Source organism: Lutjanus erythropterus, chromosome 1 (assembly GCF_056507025.1).
Source record: "Lutjanus erythropterus isolate fLutEry1 chromosome 1, fLutEry1.hap2, whole genome shotgun sequence".
Lineage (NCBI taxonomy): Eukaryota > Metazoa > Chordata > Actinopteri > Lutjaniformes > Lutjanidae > Lutjanus > Lutjanus erythropterus.
The window spans coordinates 24,538,630-24,555,103 of record NC_139317.1 but is presented as its reverse complement, the minus strand read 5'-3'; the positions used below and the strand labels follow the sequence as shown (position 1 = coordinate 24,555,103).

The 16,474-nt window shown below is 40.0% G+C and overlaps 1 protein-coding gene across 1 annotated transcript in view; it reads left to right on the top strand.

Annotated features, from left to right (window-relative positions):
* cgnl1 (cingulin-like 1) overlaps positions 1-16,165 on the top strand; it is a 38,328-nt gene extending 22,163 nt beyond the window's left edge. Inside the window, exons 9-19 of the mRNA XM_084717842.1 lie at positions 2,429-2,635; positions 2,902-3,006; positions 3,342-3,494; positions 3,923-4,093; positions 7,376-7,537; positions 8,572-8,661; positions 12,787-12,870; positions 13,089-13,213; positions 13,805-13,913; positions 14,069-14,232; positions 14,958-16,165. Of these exons, the coding sequence (XP_084573968.1) occupies positions 2,429-2,635; positions 2,902-3,006; positions 3,342-3,494; positions 3,923-4,093; positions 7,376-7,537; positions 8,572-8,661; positions 12,787-12,870; positions 13,089-13,213; positions 13,805-13,913; positions 14,069-14,232; positions 14,958-15,114 (1,527 nt within the window). The 3' untranslated portion in view covers positions 15,115-16,165. The remainder of the gene's footprint in view (positions 1-2,428; positions 2,636-2,901; positions 3,007-3,341; positions 3,495-3,922; positions 4,094-7,375; positions 7,538-8,571; positions 8,662-12,786; positions 12,871-13,088; positions 13,214-13,804; positions 13,914-14,068; positions 14,233-14,957) is intronic.
* The last annotated feature ends 309 nt before the right edge of the window (positions 16,166-16,474 follow it).

Genomic DNA, 16,474 nt, shown 5'->3' with positions numbered 1-16,474 from the left:
TCATAACAACATTGATGCAGGCTTGGGTCATCAGGTTGAAGGAGAGTTAGCAGCATTTGGAAACCAATACTTTAAAGGTCCAGTATGTAAAATTTACAGTGGTTTGTTTGCAGAATACAGCAGAAATTGAATATAATATTCATAAGTATCTTTTCATTAGTGTATAATCACCTGAAAATATGAATCATTGTGGATTTTTTTGTTGTTGTCTTAGAATGTGTATGTATATATTTATATGTACAGAGGTTGTGGGATACCATTATGTTGCACCGCCATGTTTCTAGCCCAGAACAGACAAACCAAAAGCTGGTTCTAGATAGGGGCTTTTGTCTTTTGTGCCTTTGTTGCACAAAAAGCCACTAAATCCTACACACTGTTCCTTTAGTATACAAGTTTTCAGCGCAGTGTGAGGTTGCTGCTGTAACAACATTACTCAGGAGACCAGATCATCTGGGCAAATTTATTTACCTTCATGAAAACTGTTTAGTTTTTGATATAGAGAGGTGTTGATTTAACTTCATGGAAATTGTGGAGACTAGCCCCAGAAATGTGGGCTTTTCTTGTGAGCGTGCATCTCTACCCCAGCAAAACTGTTGGCTAGTTGGTTTGTTTAAAACGCATAGCGCTGAACATAAACAGGCCAGATGACAGTGTCACAAGCTGTGGTTAAAAAAAAACATTTATGAAGGATGTTAGGAATGTGCTGCACACATGTCCAAAGAATTCCCCTAAAATTTGAATAAATACCAGCACATCTCACATGTCTTCATCAGAAAATGCTACATTCGGAATAAAGCCTAATTCAGAATCTTCAAACAGAATATGCTGTTTACATGACCTGTGTCAAATTTGGAATATTGTTATCATTGTGGAAAATGAGTTAGCATGTAAACGTAGCCACTGTTATGTCTGTGTTTGTCAGTATTGAGTCGGTACAGGGCTTCTCGCTCCTGTGACCAAACTAAGTGACCCGGTGAGGCAGAGATGAGGGCGTCTCTGCGGTGAAACAGGTCTAACTGGCCTGCCACCACTGAAGCAGGGAGGCACCCGGCACCTTTCTACCAGGTAGTACAGGAGGTGCCCTTATTCATTCACGCACAGTGACGACAAGACAAGCTGACCAACGAGTGCCTTTCACCTGAGTCACAAAGGGGTGAAGAGTAGTACATTTTTTGTAAATATGTTACCTCCATCAAAACTTCCTTCAGAAACCTAGTAACGCTGTAATTTACAAAACTATAAACTTTTTGGTGCAGTGAATATCTCATGACAGTTAAAATTTACTATGATAATTTGTTTCAATGTCATGCTTTAAATGAGACACGTAGTTTTTCCTGATATATCAAAGTCAAAGGAACTAATATTTTTTGCTTTTGCTTCCTGCTGATTGTTATGTACATTAGCAGGAAGCTAGAAAAGTATTGCTTGAGAATAACAAACAAGTTTCTATTGATGCCTTTTTAATGTGCCACCTTTTTTCAGTGTGCAGAAGGATGATCGTGCTTTCATGCTTTTTGTGCACACTCATGTTGTGATGTTTTTGGACTTCAGAAATGTGCTTTATTAACTTTTTGACACTTTCACATGTTTATTTAATTAAACTTTTCATCTGTTGCAGCTCTTTTAAATGGTAAAACGGTAACTATAGATTTTGCAGATGTCTTCTGTTGTTCTCTGTCAACAGGTGTATATGTGAGGACATACCTCACTGCACTGCGATAAACAGGAGATTGTCAAACCAGTTTCATTACATTCCATGTAAAAATCTTGTTTCCAAAGAAACCTTTGCAAGTCACTTGTCAACTGATGCGGTTACTCACTGGAAGGGTGTCGTCACAGCTGAAAACTGTCATCAGTCATACTGATTGAGTCATGTCATTATTGTCTGTCAGCTTCCTTTGCCTCCGCCTCCTTCTCTGGCACAGATATGTATCTCTGTCTGTCTCTGGTTCCTCCTCTCTTGCACAGCACTCCACCCTGAAATGTCAGAGTCAAAGTGCACACTTCATTCATAAATTTGGACCCTGGTAGTGGTCACTAGACACATCTAAAAAGCCATCTCAGGGCAGTGTACCAGGTGGAAAAACTTTGAATGTAGTGACACAGGAGACTACCAGGTCCTCTGTTTTAGCCTGCTGACTTTGTGTGGCCCTCAGTCAGCAGAGGCTAATGAGAAATCATATTTTATTGCCTTCATTTGTGGTTTATTATAAAGTGTGAGAGAATTAAAGCAGGACATCATTATTCTATGTCTCCACAGCAACAAAACTTCAGTGAGAAACTAAGCACTTCAGGCAGCTTTTTGTTGCATGAGGCATTTGAGAGTGTCTCAAATGTTCCATCATGCATCGTTGTTCCGCTTTCTGCTGAGTGTCACAGACTCTTGCTTCCTTTGTACTGAAGCCTCGTGTCTTGTTCTGATCTGCAGAGCAGCGCGGCGGTGGTCCGGGAGAAGGCTGAAGTGGAGGCAGCCAAGGGTGCAGTGGAGAGCCAAGCAGGACGAATGACCCAAGAGGCTGAGCGGCTGCGCCGGCGGGCACAGGAGCTGGAAAATGAGGTGGCCAAACTCAACCGCATCATCGATGAGGCCAAGCTACAGGAGAGCAGGCTCGGGGACAGAGTTGGCCGACTGGAGGTGAGAGGTCATGGCGGATGAATTTGCAGAAATAGTGCTAGTTTTATTTTGTTACACGGCTTTGTGAAATACTTGATTCTGATTGATCAATTACGACAGTCCAAGGTCTGTTATTTCTGAATGATAGACCATTCCTATCGATGCAGTTCTGATCATAGTCACTCTGGAGGAGTAATAAAATCATTTTCAAATCCATAATTTATTGATTTTTACTGGAAATTTTTAATTGTATATTTAGTGTCAAATTATTGAGTTTGTCCACTTAGAGAGAGAAAAAACAGTCGGAAGAATCTTTGGCTGAAATTAAGGAGCAAGAAGAGGAGATGTCTCGAGCCAATCGGGCGCTGACCATTCGGTTGGAGGATGTGCAGGTGAGATTTAGGGCTGCAACTAATGGTTATTTTAATTATTTATTAATCTGTGAATCTTTATCTCAATTAACCGATTAGTTGTGAACGTCTACTAGCCACTTACAGACAAATTCACCATCAACTCAATACTAAATAATTATTTTGTATCTGACATCTACCAGCCACTTTTATATTTTCGAAAATCAAAATATTCAGTAGTTGACAGATCATTGATTAATGAACTACTTGTTACAGCTCTAATGTGATTAGCAACTCTGCACTAGATTGCATGTATAGAAATGTTGATTTCTGTCACAATCACAATTTGACTTCTTTAATGTTGTGGGCTTCTATAGAGGAACTTGACCAAACTGAGCAGTGAGCACAAGGAGCTGGAGGAGAGGTTACAGGAGGAGAAGACTCAGAAAGAGCAGTTCAAGAACATGAAGAACAACATTGAGGATGAGAGGAGGTTGCTGGACCGCACAGTGGAGAAACTCCAGAAGGAGGCGAGTGCACTCGAGTCTCTAGTGCACTAACGTTCATCTAAGCAAATACTCATCTTTTTTTTCAGTAAAGTGTTGAAGTTATTAAATAAGTTCTTTAAACAATGCAGAAGCCAATTGCTCATTCAGTTTCACATTCAGTGAGTTCAGAGAATGTTATTTTTCTCTTGAATAGAAGAAAATGTTCTTCAGGCACTCTTGAGCCACAAGAAAGGGTATAAAAGCTTACTTTATTTGGGCACACTGGTTTGAAATGCCAACTGGCGGAAATAGTAAAAGCAAGAATGCCTGAAGAACATTTTCATCTCTGTGACTGTTGAAGTATTTCTTTTTTTTTTTAGAATTGGAGGATTTGAAAAGGTTCTTTCAAAGACCTTTATCTCACATTTCTTTCTGTCTTTGGCCGTGTCTCCGTCTCACTGGGCCTACAGATGAATGATATTGTGGATGCATCCCAGACATCTACGCGGGAGCTGCAGGAGCAGATTGACATTTATAAGGAGAAGAACCGGCGGGAGCTGACAGAGCTGCAGAAGCTTCTGAAGGAGCGAGGACAGGAGCTGGAGAAGTGCCTACTGGCTACCCAAGCTCTGCAAGAAGAGGTACAGTTTTCTGCATCGGCCTTGTCTAATATTATGGGCACAGATTTGAATGCTGACACTGCTGTCATGGCAAGAGTGGTCAAATCAAGGCCATCATTAGTCATCCCAGCCGAGTCCTCCCATGCAGATGATGAGCTATTGTTCTGACTCAGCCGGTTTAACCCCCTCTCTTCAACATTGTTCTCTCCTTTCAGAGGGAGATGTCATCACTTTGGTATTTCTGCTCCCTGCTGCCCTCACAAACCCCAAACATAATATTAAAGGAAAGTCTTTGAGCTGAGTCAAGCTGCAGAACGTCTCAGTTACTGAAATGAATGTTTACACTCAGAGTTAGAATTAACATGGAAATATGGGCAATTTCTTTATAATGCTTTGATGTGTGGACATAACAGCATTATGGTGAAACTTGTGACCTATTTACATTCAAGTGATTTATCCATGTCAGCACTTTGGAATGTGAAGAATGTTTTTTGTCAGAAGTAGAAATGGATGAATGTGAATAATTTATGTTAGAAATAGGGTGTCTTATGTTGTTTTATTTACCTATCAAACATTTATTTAATGAGGTGGGACGGTTGAGATTGTATTTACAGTGACCACACAGAAAACAATTTTATAGGTCAGTGAAAGGAGAAATGTTTCAGGGCTTTCAGATAAAATGTAGTTTAGGGAAGGAGGGACCATAGCAACAAAATAATAATACAGATAACAATAATTAAAAGATCAGCACTCCCTCTAGGTTAGCATCCACCTGCTGTTTCCTGAGACTATGTGAGTTTCAGGGTCTGTGAATAAGATGTGATTGATTGTCACACTTCAGTTGTTCTGCTTATTTCAGTCCCAGAGACAGCAAATGCAAAAGGATGATTATCTCTGGAGGTGTTTTTTTGACTTTGCTGGAGGTGTGATGAACCGATGTTATGATACTGTCATTTCACTGATTTGTAGCAAGAACAAACAACTTATTTTGCTGTTTTCCAGAGCTGCAGACCAATTCTAAATCTGTCAATTTCTGTTTTAATTAGTTCAAAGTGTTAAAAAGAAAAAATATCTAACAGGGTTCAATATTAAGCACGCCCCAATTGCAGCAGCCACAAAAAGTGACTTTTAGTTTAACATTATACAAAAATAGCAAACAGTACTCGTCACCTGCCAGCTACCAATATTTTGGGCCTGTTAAGTATGGTTCACTAAAGTGGACGACACAAGTCTCAGAGTTAAGGAAGACTGTTAAGTTGCATCAGATTGCTTTTTTCTGTATTACATAAGTTTACATTTGGGCCACCAAAAATGCACTTTGGTCACCAGATTTGGGGTCTTGGTGGTCCTTTTGGCCAGTGCTTAAAAATATTAGTGTCTATCCCTGTCTAATACACATACCATGTGGAGTTTTTGACCACTAATGGTGCTGTAACACAACGTTTAGTTTTCTGTTGTACCAACATGCACACTTGACAAAAATGTACACCATGATCACAGGGGTGATGTGATCCACATTTCTGCTGACTTCACAGGGAGGTAACAGTTAGAGTTGGAGGTAATATGCCATAAAAGGAAGCAATGTGCCAATTAAGGAAGAGAAGACTGTAAACAAGCTGATGTAAACAATGCAGATTTTTTTTTAAAGATTAAAAAGGGTTTGGAAATGTTTTATGAGGGAGGAAATGCATTCAGCATGTTTAAGGCCTTAAGGATATACACAGTGTGCCCTAATTCCAACCCTGTAAACAAAACCAAGTCTGTTTATAATGAAAACTCCACTGGCACCATTTAATAAAGGTTTTGGCAGGCTGTGCCCTGACTTTAACTCAAGAGGCTTCTTAGAAAAGAAAAAAAAAGAGTATTGACAATTCTGTCTGTGGGAGGAACTTTCTGCTAGAATCTTAAGTCATTACTTTGAGCATTTATTTGACATGCATAACTTGCTGCCACTTTTACTGATCTTGATGTTCCTAATTTCAGCTGAACATGTGCTTCTGAGTAGATTGAACTTGTAAAGACGAGGTCAGCATCCTTTTTCCTGCCTTCATCCATGGTGATGATGTATTTTTGTCCAGCTGCTGCACAGGAAGAGGAGGATGTCAGGGTTGTGATATCATTGTTGTGAAAGCTGTGCTGGCAGGAATCACATCCTCCTCCTCCTCCTCCTCCTATACCTCTCTTGAGAAACTGATTACTCTGGACTGGTCCTATAGTGAGTCCACTTTTCCAGCTGTTCTTAAATGCACCGTCCGTCTCCACCCATGTAAACTTGGAAGACAATGACTAGAATTATAAGTGCAGGCCACATACATACTCTTTTTTTTTGAGTCTTTATTTTCAAGAGATGCCTGGTCATGAATTCAGGAAAAACAGCAGTAAAGCATAGCAGGTTTTTCATCCCTGGATCTGCGCTATTCATTTGTTAATACATGAATTTATTGGTTTCCAAACTTGCTTATATCTATTCACAGCCTGAGAGGATACATGATTATCCCATTACACCTACTACTAAGTCTTTGTACGCTCTGCTTCATCTCAGTGGTTTAAATTGGGTCTTACTTAAGTATTTACATGATGAAATATGGTACAGTTCTGTACTAATGGCCAAATATTTGTTCTGGGTGAGAAATAAGGGCAGATGATGAATTTTCATTGTTTTAGCATTAAGCGGTGGGGGCAATTTTCCAGCTGTGGGGGGCACCGCTGTTGAATGAACACAGGGGAAACACTAGATGCACTGGATTCATTAGTCACTCGGGGGAACCATATAATAATTTCCCTAAGCAGCAACTTAACTGTTGGTCATCGCTGTAGCGGTAGTACTTGATAAGAGGCTAGCTGACATATTGAGGAAGGAGATGGACTTTCAACAGGAGGGCCAGGTTTAATCCACAGTTACTGCAGAAGTGTTTATAACATGCTGAGGGTCCTTTAATGAGGCGCTGAACCCCTGCTAGACCAGTTTCACTGATCTGCAGGGACACAAAATGTGTCATAAAATATTTTCTGTGGTCTAGGTATTTCTAAATAATAAAATGTTTAATTAAGATTGATAATTTTTGCAACAAAATTTTCATTTTCTTTGAAAAAAAAATCATCATGATGTGACATTTGTTGTGATCTGTACCAAACAAAGATGTTGTCCTTCTTTATAAAGCTGTTTTGTCATGCCTTTTTCCTTGAAGCTTCTGCAACTTGGATATTGTATTTTTAATTAATTGTGCAACCCTGTTAGCAATAAGTAGTGATGTTTCAGTCCTTTTTCAGGTGTTTGAAATATGTCAATGCATTTTGTTTTAGTTGGCACTAAAGGAGGAGGACCTGCGGTGGCATCAGAAGGAACGAGAAGAGGCTTTGTTTAGAGAGAGGACACTGGAGAAAAGGGTCCATGATCTGGAGATTGAGGCTGAGACAAAGGCCAACAATAAAGAAGAAAAAGGTCGACAGATCAAAATCCTGGAGGTACATAATGTTTTCAAAGAAAGACACACGTTTCATTATTACAGGTACAATAAAAAGCTTCATGACAGGGCTATGCAATTACAAATTCATTTGATTCAGATTTTAAAACCAGGTAACGTACATAGACCAGACATTTTCAGCAACCCTGCAAATGGCTGAAGTGTCAAACATGGGTGCATTATTAATAGTGGATATCACACTAGTTTTAATTTTGTCATTTATCACCACGTCCTTAATGGCTAGTATGTATTCTCACACCTTTAGAGTCTATTAATGTTCTTTTCTTGTTTGCCAAGATCCAGTATACATGAAAGAATGTAGCTGTAGCTTTCTCTTGGTGCAAGCATGACCGTCCTGGGCTAATACGCCTCTGATTGTAAGATGCGATCAAACTATCAAACTGCACTCTAGCATCCCTCTTGTGTGAAAGTTTGTCCAGAATGTTTGATGTTTCTCAATCTGGTGCCTCTAAACATGTTCTTTAACTACTGCATCACACTCATTGCAAATTAAACACGTTGGTTTGACCTTTGGAGATGGCAGTAAAAAAGTATTTAAAAAAGTATAAAAATATATATATTTTTTTAAGTATTTGCCAATTCATAGATGGTGTGAAAATCTAACTAACATGAAGGAACTAACATGAGAAGTCCGTGATTTGTGAAAAAATATGATTGGCGGTGTTGCAACATCCATAAACATCCTGTCTGATCAGTACTGCACATCTGCAACTCTCAACAAAGATGAGAAGCAAGATGGCTCACACATTAGTTACTTCCATACCTCATATACAGTATGTAGTTCTCTTATTTTGTCATGTATCAGACTTATGTATACATGGCCACTTGGGCGCTGCTGTTTGCCAGATGTGGCCCATGGGCTGCCAATTGAATAGGCCGGTCTTATAACAACCATTTAGGATACTTGAACACTTCAGTAAACCTTGGTGGTCAGTGGTTAAGTAAATATTTTTGGAAAACACATTCAGATGCAACACGTACTGATTATACAGATGTAACCACTTGATTTTGCAGGAGAGGATTGCTCAACTGGAGATGGACCTGGACGAGGAGCGTCATAGCGGAGAACAGCTGATTGACAGGATAGACCGAGGAAGAGAGCAGGTATGACACACACTCGCACGCTCAACACATTCTCATTATCAGTGCTCACCTGTGTCAGTGATCTGCTGTTCATGTTCACCTAAGTTCACACAGAAGTGACTCTGTTCCATCTCAACCTGTAAATGATATCCAGATCTCATGCTGCTTTGTCTTCCACCTCTAACATCATGACCACAATCACTAATCTCTGAATGAAACCAACATGTGTGCTCCACAGAACAAGTTCAGGTCTCGGTCTACAGTCCTGAAAGAGTCGATTCACATGATTCACATGCAGGTTGACAGGTTATATTAATGCTGTCTCAGGTGTGTCTGTGTCTTTACATATAATATCCACACTCAACAAACTCACAGTTTATTTCTGCTCAGGATAAAGTGGAGGGTTATTGCTTTGTAAGATGATCTTGCATAATCATTCAGGTTGGCGGCCTGCCAGTGTGGTCTGAGAGCGTCTATCCAATTTTCATGCATCAGCCACAAAAGAGCCCTCTTAATGCACTGCCCGAGCCAAAATATGCGAGCTGCCAAATGTCTCAAGTTTTCAGGTTGCAGAGTTCACTTGGAAATGGCGCTCAGTAACTTCATCTCGAGAACAAATCCACTTCTTGTGCTTGAAGTCAGTTTTTATATCCTCACAACTAAGCAAATGCTCCAGTTTTCCTTCCTTGCTGATAAAGCTGCTGACGGAGGCACTGTGAAGTGAGATTTAGATAAAGTGCATGTGCTTTTAGGATTGTTGTTTGTTCGTGGGAGAGTGCTTACTAATCAGAGGGAGGATGTTGGTGCTGGAGTTTTTGAAATAACACTGCTGCTGATTTTATGCTAATGTGCATGTATTGTGTAGCATATATAGTCAAGGGGTCAGAGTTTGATGGAACCTTTGCAGCTCAAAACTATGAGCTCCAATGACAGGCCTGTGAGATTTGGCTTGGTTACAGGTTCCTCTTAGTGTGGAACTGCCACTGATTCAAAGGTTGTGACCAAAATTTGAAATAAATGTGTGCAGCGACATCAAGAGAGGCTTAGTGTGGTTGAGTCGAGTATTTAAATCTCCTTAAATGGTTTCCCTTTTTTAAAAAAAAAAAAAAATTCCTGGCAATGAGAAAAGAGTGGCATTGTGACAAAGTGGCATTGGTTCAGCATGAGGCTGAGGTCGGTTGTCACGGCAACACTCGAGCTTTGTGCAGTCAGAGTGGGGTAGTGCGAGTGGTGTGTGTTTGTGAGCGCACACACACAGACACACACATGCATGCGGGTATGTGCTGGTGTGTGTGCTCTAATGTCTGTGGGGAGGAGGGGTGGGTGGAGGTGGGTGGGGATGTATGGCTATGGGGTGGAGGGTGGTGGTGGGGTTGCAGGCAGCAGAGGCAGCAGGAAGAACACCTGCGTCTCTCCTGGCACCAGGTGCTCCTCTCCTGTCTAAATGAGAGTAATCTCCCCTCTCCTCTCCTGCCGTCTTTCACAAAGCAGATTAGTTTCGCTGTATGTTCCAGTCTGCTGATTCAGCTCCCTCAAGCACTGTGCTGGGTGCACCAGTTATAGGGGCCATCGTTCATCAGAGCAGCCCACTGTCACCCACTAATTGGCATAAAATATCACCAATTCTAAGCTCCCCTCACAAAGAAAGAACCATCACCTTCTGTATTGATTAGTTCTCATCCTCCCTTCTTTTTAACTTGGCTATCACTGAACAGTCATGTCCATGCACTGAGGCCTCTCTGAATTGATTTCATGTTCAGTGTCACCAGATTCGTATTAAAGGAATAGTTTGACATATTTTGGGATATATGCTAATTTGATTTGATGCTGTGAGCTGGATGAAAAGATCTATACTACTCACATATTATCTGCACTACTCTCATATATGCCAGTACTCTTAAAGTGGTACAAATACTAGAGTGCAGACAATAGAGTATTTCATTTGATACCTTTTTTACTTGGTGCAGCTGTTCTTCCTGAAGTTTTCTTCATACTTGAGGATGTGCTTTATCATGCCACTGGAATTCCCTTTTTTCTATCAGATTACACAGGCATGTACTATAGTCATTAGATTTGTCATGATACCACCAGAACTTACAATACTAGTATTAAAAAACCTATAATCAATACCTCTTTTTTATACCTAGGTACTGAAATAAATTTTTGTCTTTCTTTTTTTTTTAATTAACAACCTTTACACAGTGCTGGTTCGGAAAGTCATTGGACACTGTCTGGTTTTGCTTCAAGCTTAAGTTCAGACAGGAAAATAAAGCCTGAACTGAAGTGTTGAATCAGCACTTAGATATTTTATTTTATAGTTTACGTACCTTTGATACTTTCGACAGCCTTACTCCGCACACTTAACTGCCAACTCTGTCAAATACTCCATGCTTTACTTCACCACCACTGTATACAGCTGCTAGCTGTAGCTGCACTTGTGGGCCAATCACATGTCTCATTAAATTGAAGAATGCTTGTGGTGATTGGCTACGAGCAAAACCACACAAATAGTCAGTTTTTCTGTATCTGCGTACAACAAAGATCCAATGCAGTTATCATTTGACTGAGAAGTTTCAATACCACTTGCTACTGGGTAACTTGATACCTTTTTAAAGTAATACAAGTAGTACTTGTCAGTTGCTGTTTAACTGTGCCAAAAAGATCGCTGATTGTTGAGTCTCATTCCCTGGATGTCAAATACATACTGTATGTAGATGTCAAACAGACCTTTTAGGCTGGTAAGATGTCTCAAGCACAGCAACATAATCAAAAAATGAGAAGGTATGGGTAGAGGGCAGGCTCTCAGCAGATTCAAGTGCCAGTGGACACTTCCAGTTGGTTGTGGGTGAGGATTGAGAGGGATTGTTTTCTATGTGTTGTTAAGTAAGCCTACTAACAAACTGCCTACCATCACCTCTAAAGTGTAGAAAATTCACAGCGTAAACCAAAACTTGTTATTTTTATACTTGAGTTTTTGTACAAGTGAAATATAACATGATAATCAGTGAGCTTTAGAGGTGCTTGTTGGTGGATTTTGTTATCTTTGAACAGAGGTAGGTTATGACAGAAATATACTTGTTTTTAACTATGCGTTCGCATACACACCCCTACGCAGCCCTACGCAGCCCTACGCTTCATGGCTCCCTCGCGTATCCTGCGTCCATTTGGAGCGATGGTTGTGCGCGTCCTCAGAAATTAACGCTACGCATACGCAAGCGCAAACGCATGGTTAAACAGCAAGTATATCTCCGGCCTTAGCTGTTTCCAGTCTTTATGCTTAGCTAAATTCACCAGTGGCTTTGTATTTTAAGTACACGACATGAGACAAGAGAAGGGTGTTGATCTGAACCTTTTACAAGAAACTGAAGGCAGTCCAGAACGGTGTGTAGGATTTAGTGGCATCTAGCAGTGAGCTTGCAGATTGCAAACACCTCATCTCACTCTCCCCTTTCAAGTGTGTAAGAGAACCTACAGTGGCTGCGAAACTCACACAAAATGTGAAAGGTCATATCCAGAGCAGGTGTTTAGTTTGTCTGTTCTGGGCAACAGTATAAAACAAGGGGGTGCTACATGGCAGCCATGTCCTCCATGAATGAGGACCTGCACCCTCTGTAGATATAAACTGCTCATTCTAAGGTAACAGAAACACATCAATTCTTATATTCAGGTGATTATATACTAATAAAAAACATAACATAATTAATATTATAATTTTTCACTGCCAATAAACCTCATAAATCTTACACACTGGACCTTTAATTCTCGGCAAGAATAATAAGCGTATTAAATAAAATGTCAAACTATTCCTTTAATATTAAGTCACAGACACCTTAAAAAAAAGTGTTGCCAAGTTCAAAAGCACACAGCTATTTTCCTTACAGAAACTACTGTCATTTTTTTCTTGCACCCCTGTGTGAGTTTACATGAAGGTCTGAACAAAAAGTGGAATGCAGCCAAACAAGAAAATCCAGCTCACCAATTAACTGAGGCCCTCTGAGCATTAACTACTCTATTGTTTAGCATTTTGAGTCACAGAGTGCAACAGTGGTTTCTGTTGCCGAGTGAGACTCAGACAGTGTCTGATAATAATTGCCATCAGACTGTGTGGGACCGTAGTGATGACAGTGTCTGGACTCGGCTTGACAGGTGGAGCAGATGAGGAATGAACTCCTGCAGGAGAGGGCTAGCAGACAGGACCTGGAGTGTGACAAGATCGCTCTGGAGAGACAGGTACACACTCTCCTGTCTGGAGGAAAACAACTACACACACAGTGTTACTACACAGACTCACAACAAAGCACCAACTCATTTCATTCATTCATCTTTTCATCATTTTCATTTGATTGTATCCATTCTCACATCAATTTCAAATTCATATCTTCGATACACTGATAAACAGATTTTCCCTCTTAATCACCACACTACTCCTCTGTGTGTGACCTCTGTAGAACAAAGACCTGAAGAGCAGAGTGTCTCATCTCGAGGGCTCCCAGAAGTCCAACAAGGAGGGCCTGGTAGCCCAGCTGGAGGACCGCATACAGGAGCTGGAGGAGAGGCTGGAGGGGGAGGAAAGGTGAGATGCAGCTTCCAGGTGGGAATACAGATGAGGTGTGTTGTGGTTAAGGTGATGGATGAGGAAAGCTTTAGGAGGGAAGCTGACTGAAAAGTAGAGAAGTTCGTTAGGTTGGGTATGACAGCCAAATACTGACTTTTAGCTTTCAGATTAAAGTTACAGTTCAGACTTAGACACTGATGGATTCAGGCCACAACGCTGGAGATTATTCAGAGGAATCATCCAACTGTGGATAATCAAACCCTCTAGATCAGGGGTTCCCAAACTTTTTCATGTCAAGAACCGTCAAAATTGATGCACATTAGACCACAGACCCCCAGTTTGAGAGGATTTTTGTCTTAAGTAATTCCTTCTTACTCTTAGTCTTCATAGTTTATCAATGATCAAACTAGGATCCACTATAAAGTAAAATCAATCATAATAGCCCATCCAGTTTATTTCCTTGTTGTCCCAGCTTTGGAAAAATGTAACATTAAAATATCCTTCTCCTCTTTTTGTTGGGCCCCAGTTTGAAAACCTCTGCTCCAGAGAATCTGACCATCTCTTGATTCATGATGGAGTTTTAAGATTTATTCATTGCATGTGTTTTAGGGAGCGAGCCAACCTGCAGCTGGCTAATCGCCGGCTGGAGAGGAAGGTAAAAGAGATGATGATGCAAGGTGAAGAAGAACATAACTCAATGCAAGATCAAAAGGACCAAGTACGTAATAAAACACTCTCATGTTCTAACTAACAGTCATACAAGTTAATTTACTTCAGACCTTTAAGTAAATTAATAGCCAGCCATTTAGTGAAAATACTTGTTGATTTTTGTTGAAGCCTGTGTGTAACACTGTGTGTTGATTCTTCTTCAAGTTGAATCTGCGTCTGAAGGCGTTGAAACGGCAGATGGATGAGGCCGAGGAGGAGATCGACCGACTGGAGCACAGCAAGAAGAAGCTGCAAAGAGACCTGGACGAGCAAGTGGAGGCCAATGATCAACTCCAGAGCCAGCTGAAAGCTCTGCGAAGTGAGATCAGGTAAACAGCAAAAACAAAAAAGAAAAGTCCACAATAGTCCTTCAACTACAGCAAAGTGTCCTATGTACATAATAGTAAACGTATAAGAAGTTTTAGTTTTAATCCAGAATCTAAATATTGTTATTTAAGTTTTTGTATACTTTTGTGATAGTGGGTTTGAATTGGGCATGCTTTTGCTTAGACCTTTATTAGTAAAATTACGCAGTAAATTAATTCCACAGTGTCTGTTGTCCGACTCAGACGGGTGTAACAGAACCTCTTCTGCTGCTTAATCTGCTTCTGAGTCTGAGCCAACCTAACACCGGGAAATTAATGCTGTTATATCACTCTACATTCCTTTGACAAAAAACAGTAACTTTACCTGACAGAATATGAGAGCTGCTTGTGTACCGCTGCCTTGATCCAGAGCAAATCGCTCCCCATCCATCCCCCGACTCTCTCTCCTTCTTTCCTGTCCTCAGGTCAGCTGACTTGTCAAATAAAGACATAAATGTGATCTGTCACGTCAACACAGTCTTGAGAAATGGTCTAGCGTAGTCTTAACTAGGTTCTCTAATAGTTATGAATGTTTGTTTTCACTCAGATGTTTGTGGATGCTTACTGAGTCACTAAACTTTGATATCATATATGCTTTTTACTGTTTCAAGCCAAATTTCCAGAAGACTTAAAAATAATACATGTAAATTCTCAGTGTTCTATTTATAACATTGTTGTGTCTCATCTAGGCGTAAGAGCAACTCTGCACCACTGCTCAACGCTCTACATGACGATGATGATGACGATGATGACATTAGCACTGATGGGGAGACGTACTTCAGCTCATCATCGGGATACAAGCGTTCCTCAAGTCAGGACAACATGTTGTCCACCTTCTCTTTGTAAAAGAAGCCTGAAGTGGACAACGAAGCTGCTGTATATTCATCACTGTCGGACCAAACGGCTGGAGATCCAAGACGTGTAGATATTACCCCCACACATCTGTGTGAATATTCTGAGACTCTTCCAGCTAATGTCCATGAAAATCCACACTTCATCAGAGTTCACATGATTCTCCAGGACATTACTTCTGGGAACAATCTCATTGTTCATAAATTCACTCAGTATTATTTGAGCAGCTCTGAGATAAAAGGATGAAATCATGAAAGTTTTAATGTTTTAGCCTATCCCGTAGAAATTAAATGTATATACTGTTAATCGGGTAATTTTACATTCCCACATTTAGTCTTATGTAAATTTGTCAGTTCTACTTTGCTTATGGATTACACATGCTTGTCAAATGATTATATAGCATTAGTAAACTTGAAAACGCACTCTTTAATGCACTGCAAAGCAACGCAACCAGTACTGCCTTTGTAAACAATATGAAGTTATTAACCCTTCCTTTTTTATGCCTATCAAATATGTTAAATTTACATACAGTATCTGAATATTAATTTTTGTATCATTAAGTCAAATAAAATATATTTACCTTTTTTAAAGAATGAAGATCAAATCCGAATATATGAAGTGAGGATTGCCAGGATTTGTTTTTTTGTTTTTTTTGTTTTTTTTTGTTTTTATTTATTCATGGTTGAATATACAACATCCTGACTCAGTGAGGTTTTTAGGGAACAGTAAATGAGGGACTTTGTACAAAATCATTTTTATACAGTTTTATATCGTTTGATGACAAATAATAGACCCATGAACATGTTACCAACCGGCATTCGTTGTCATTTTATCACCCAGGTTATTCCAAATATGAGTGACATTACAGTATTGCTTATTGTTTATGTATCCACTGTAAAAGGCTGTTTTACAAAAAATCATGTGGTAATACCTAAATTCACTTTGTTTTAGTCTTTTCTGTGATTATTGATTCTGAATCAAACTTTGAACAAAGCTACACATATCAGTAGCATTTTGTCTCTGCATACAATCATTATACTGGAAACACTTTGATTTGTCTTCTGTCTCTGGTGCTTTCTCTCTTTCTGAATGGGGCAGTTTTGCTTAACATGGTTGAAGTTTTTTCTGTTTAACCTCATATGTGTCTGTTTGAAGTCTGCCACTGTGTGCATAAGACCTGTGGACCTCTTTTCATTTTCTTTTCATTTTCTTTGATCTGAATGAGGGAATGTCTTCACATGAGATGAACCGACAGTTGATGTTTCTGCTACACTGTGATGATTTGCACTCTCTGTTGGCTCTGCGCTGAGTCTGACACCTGTGGAGGGAGAGTGGATTGAGACAAATTCCTACC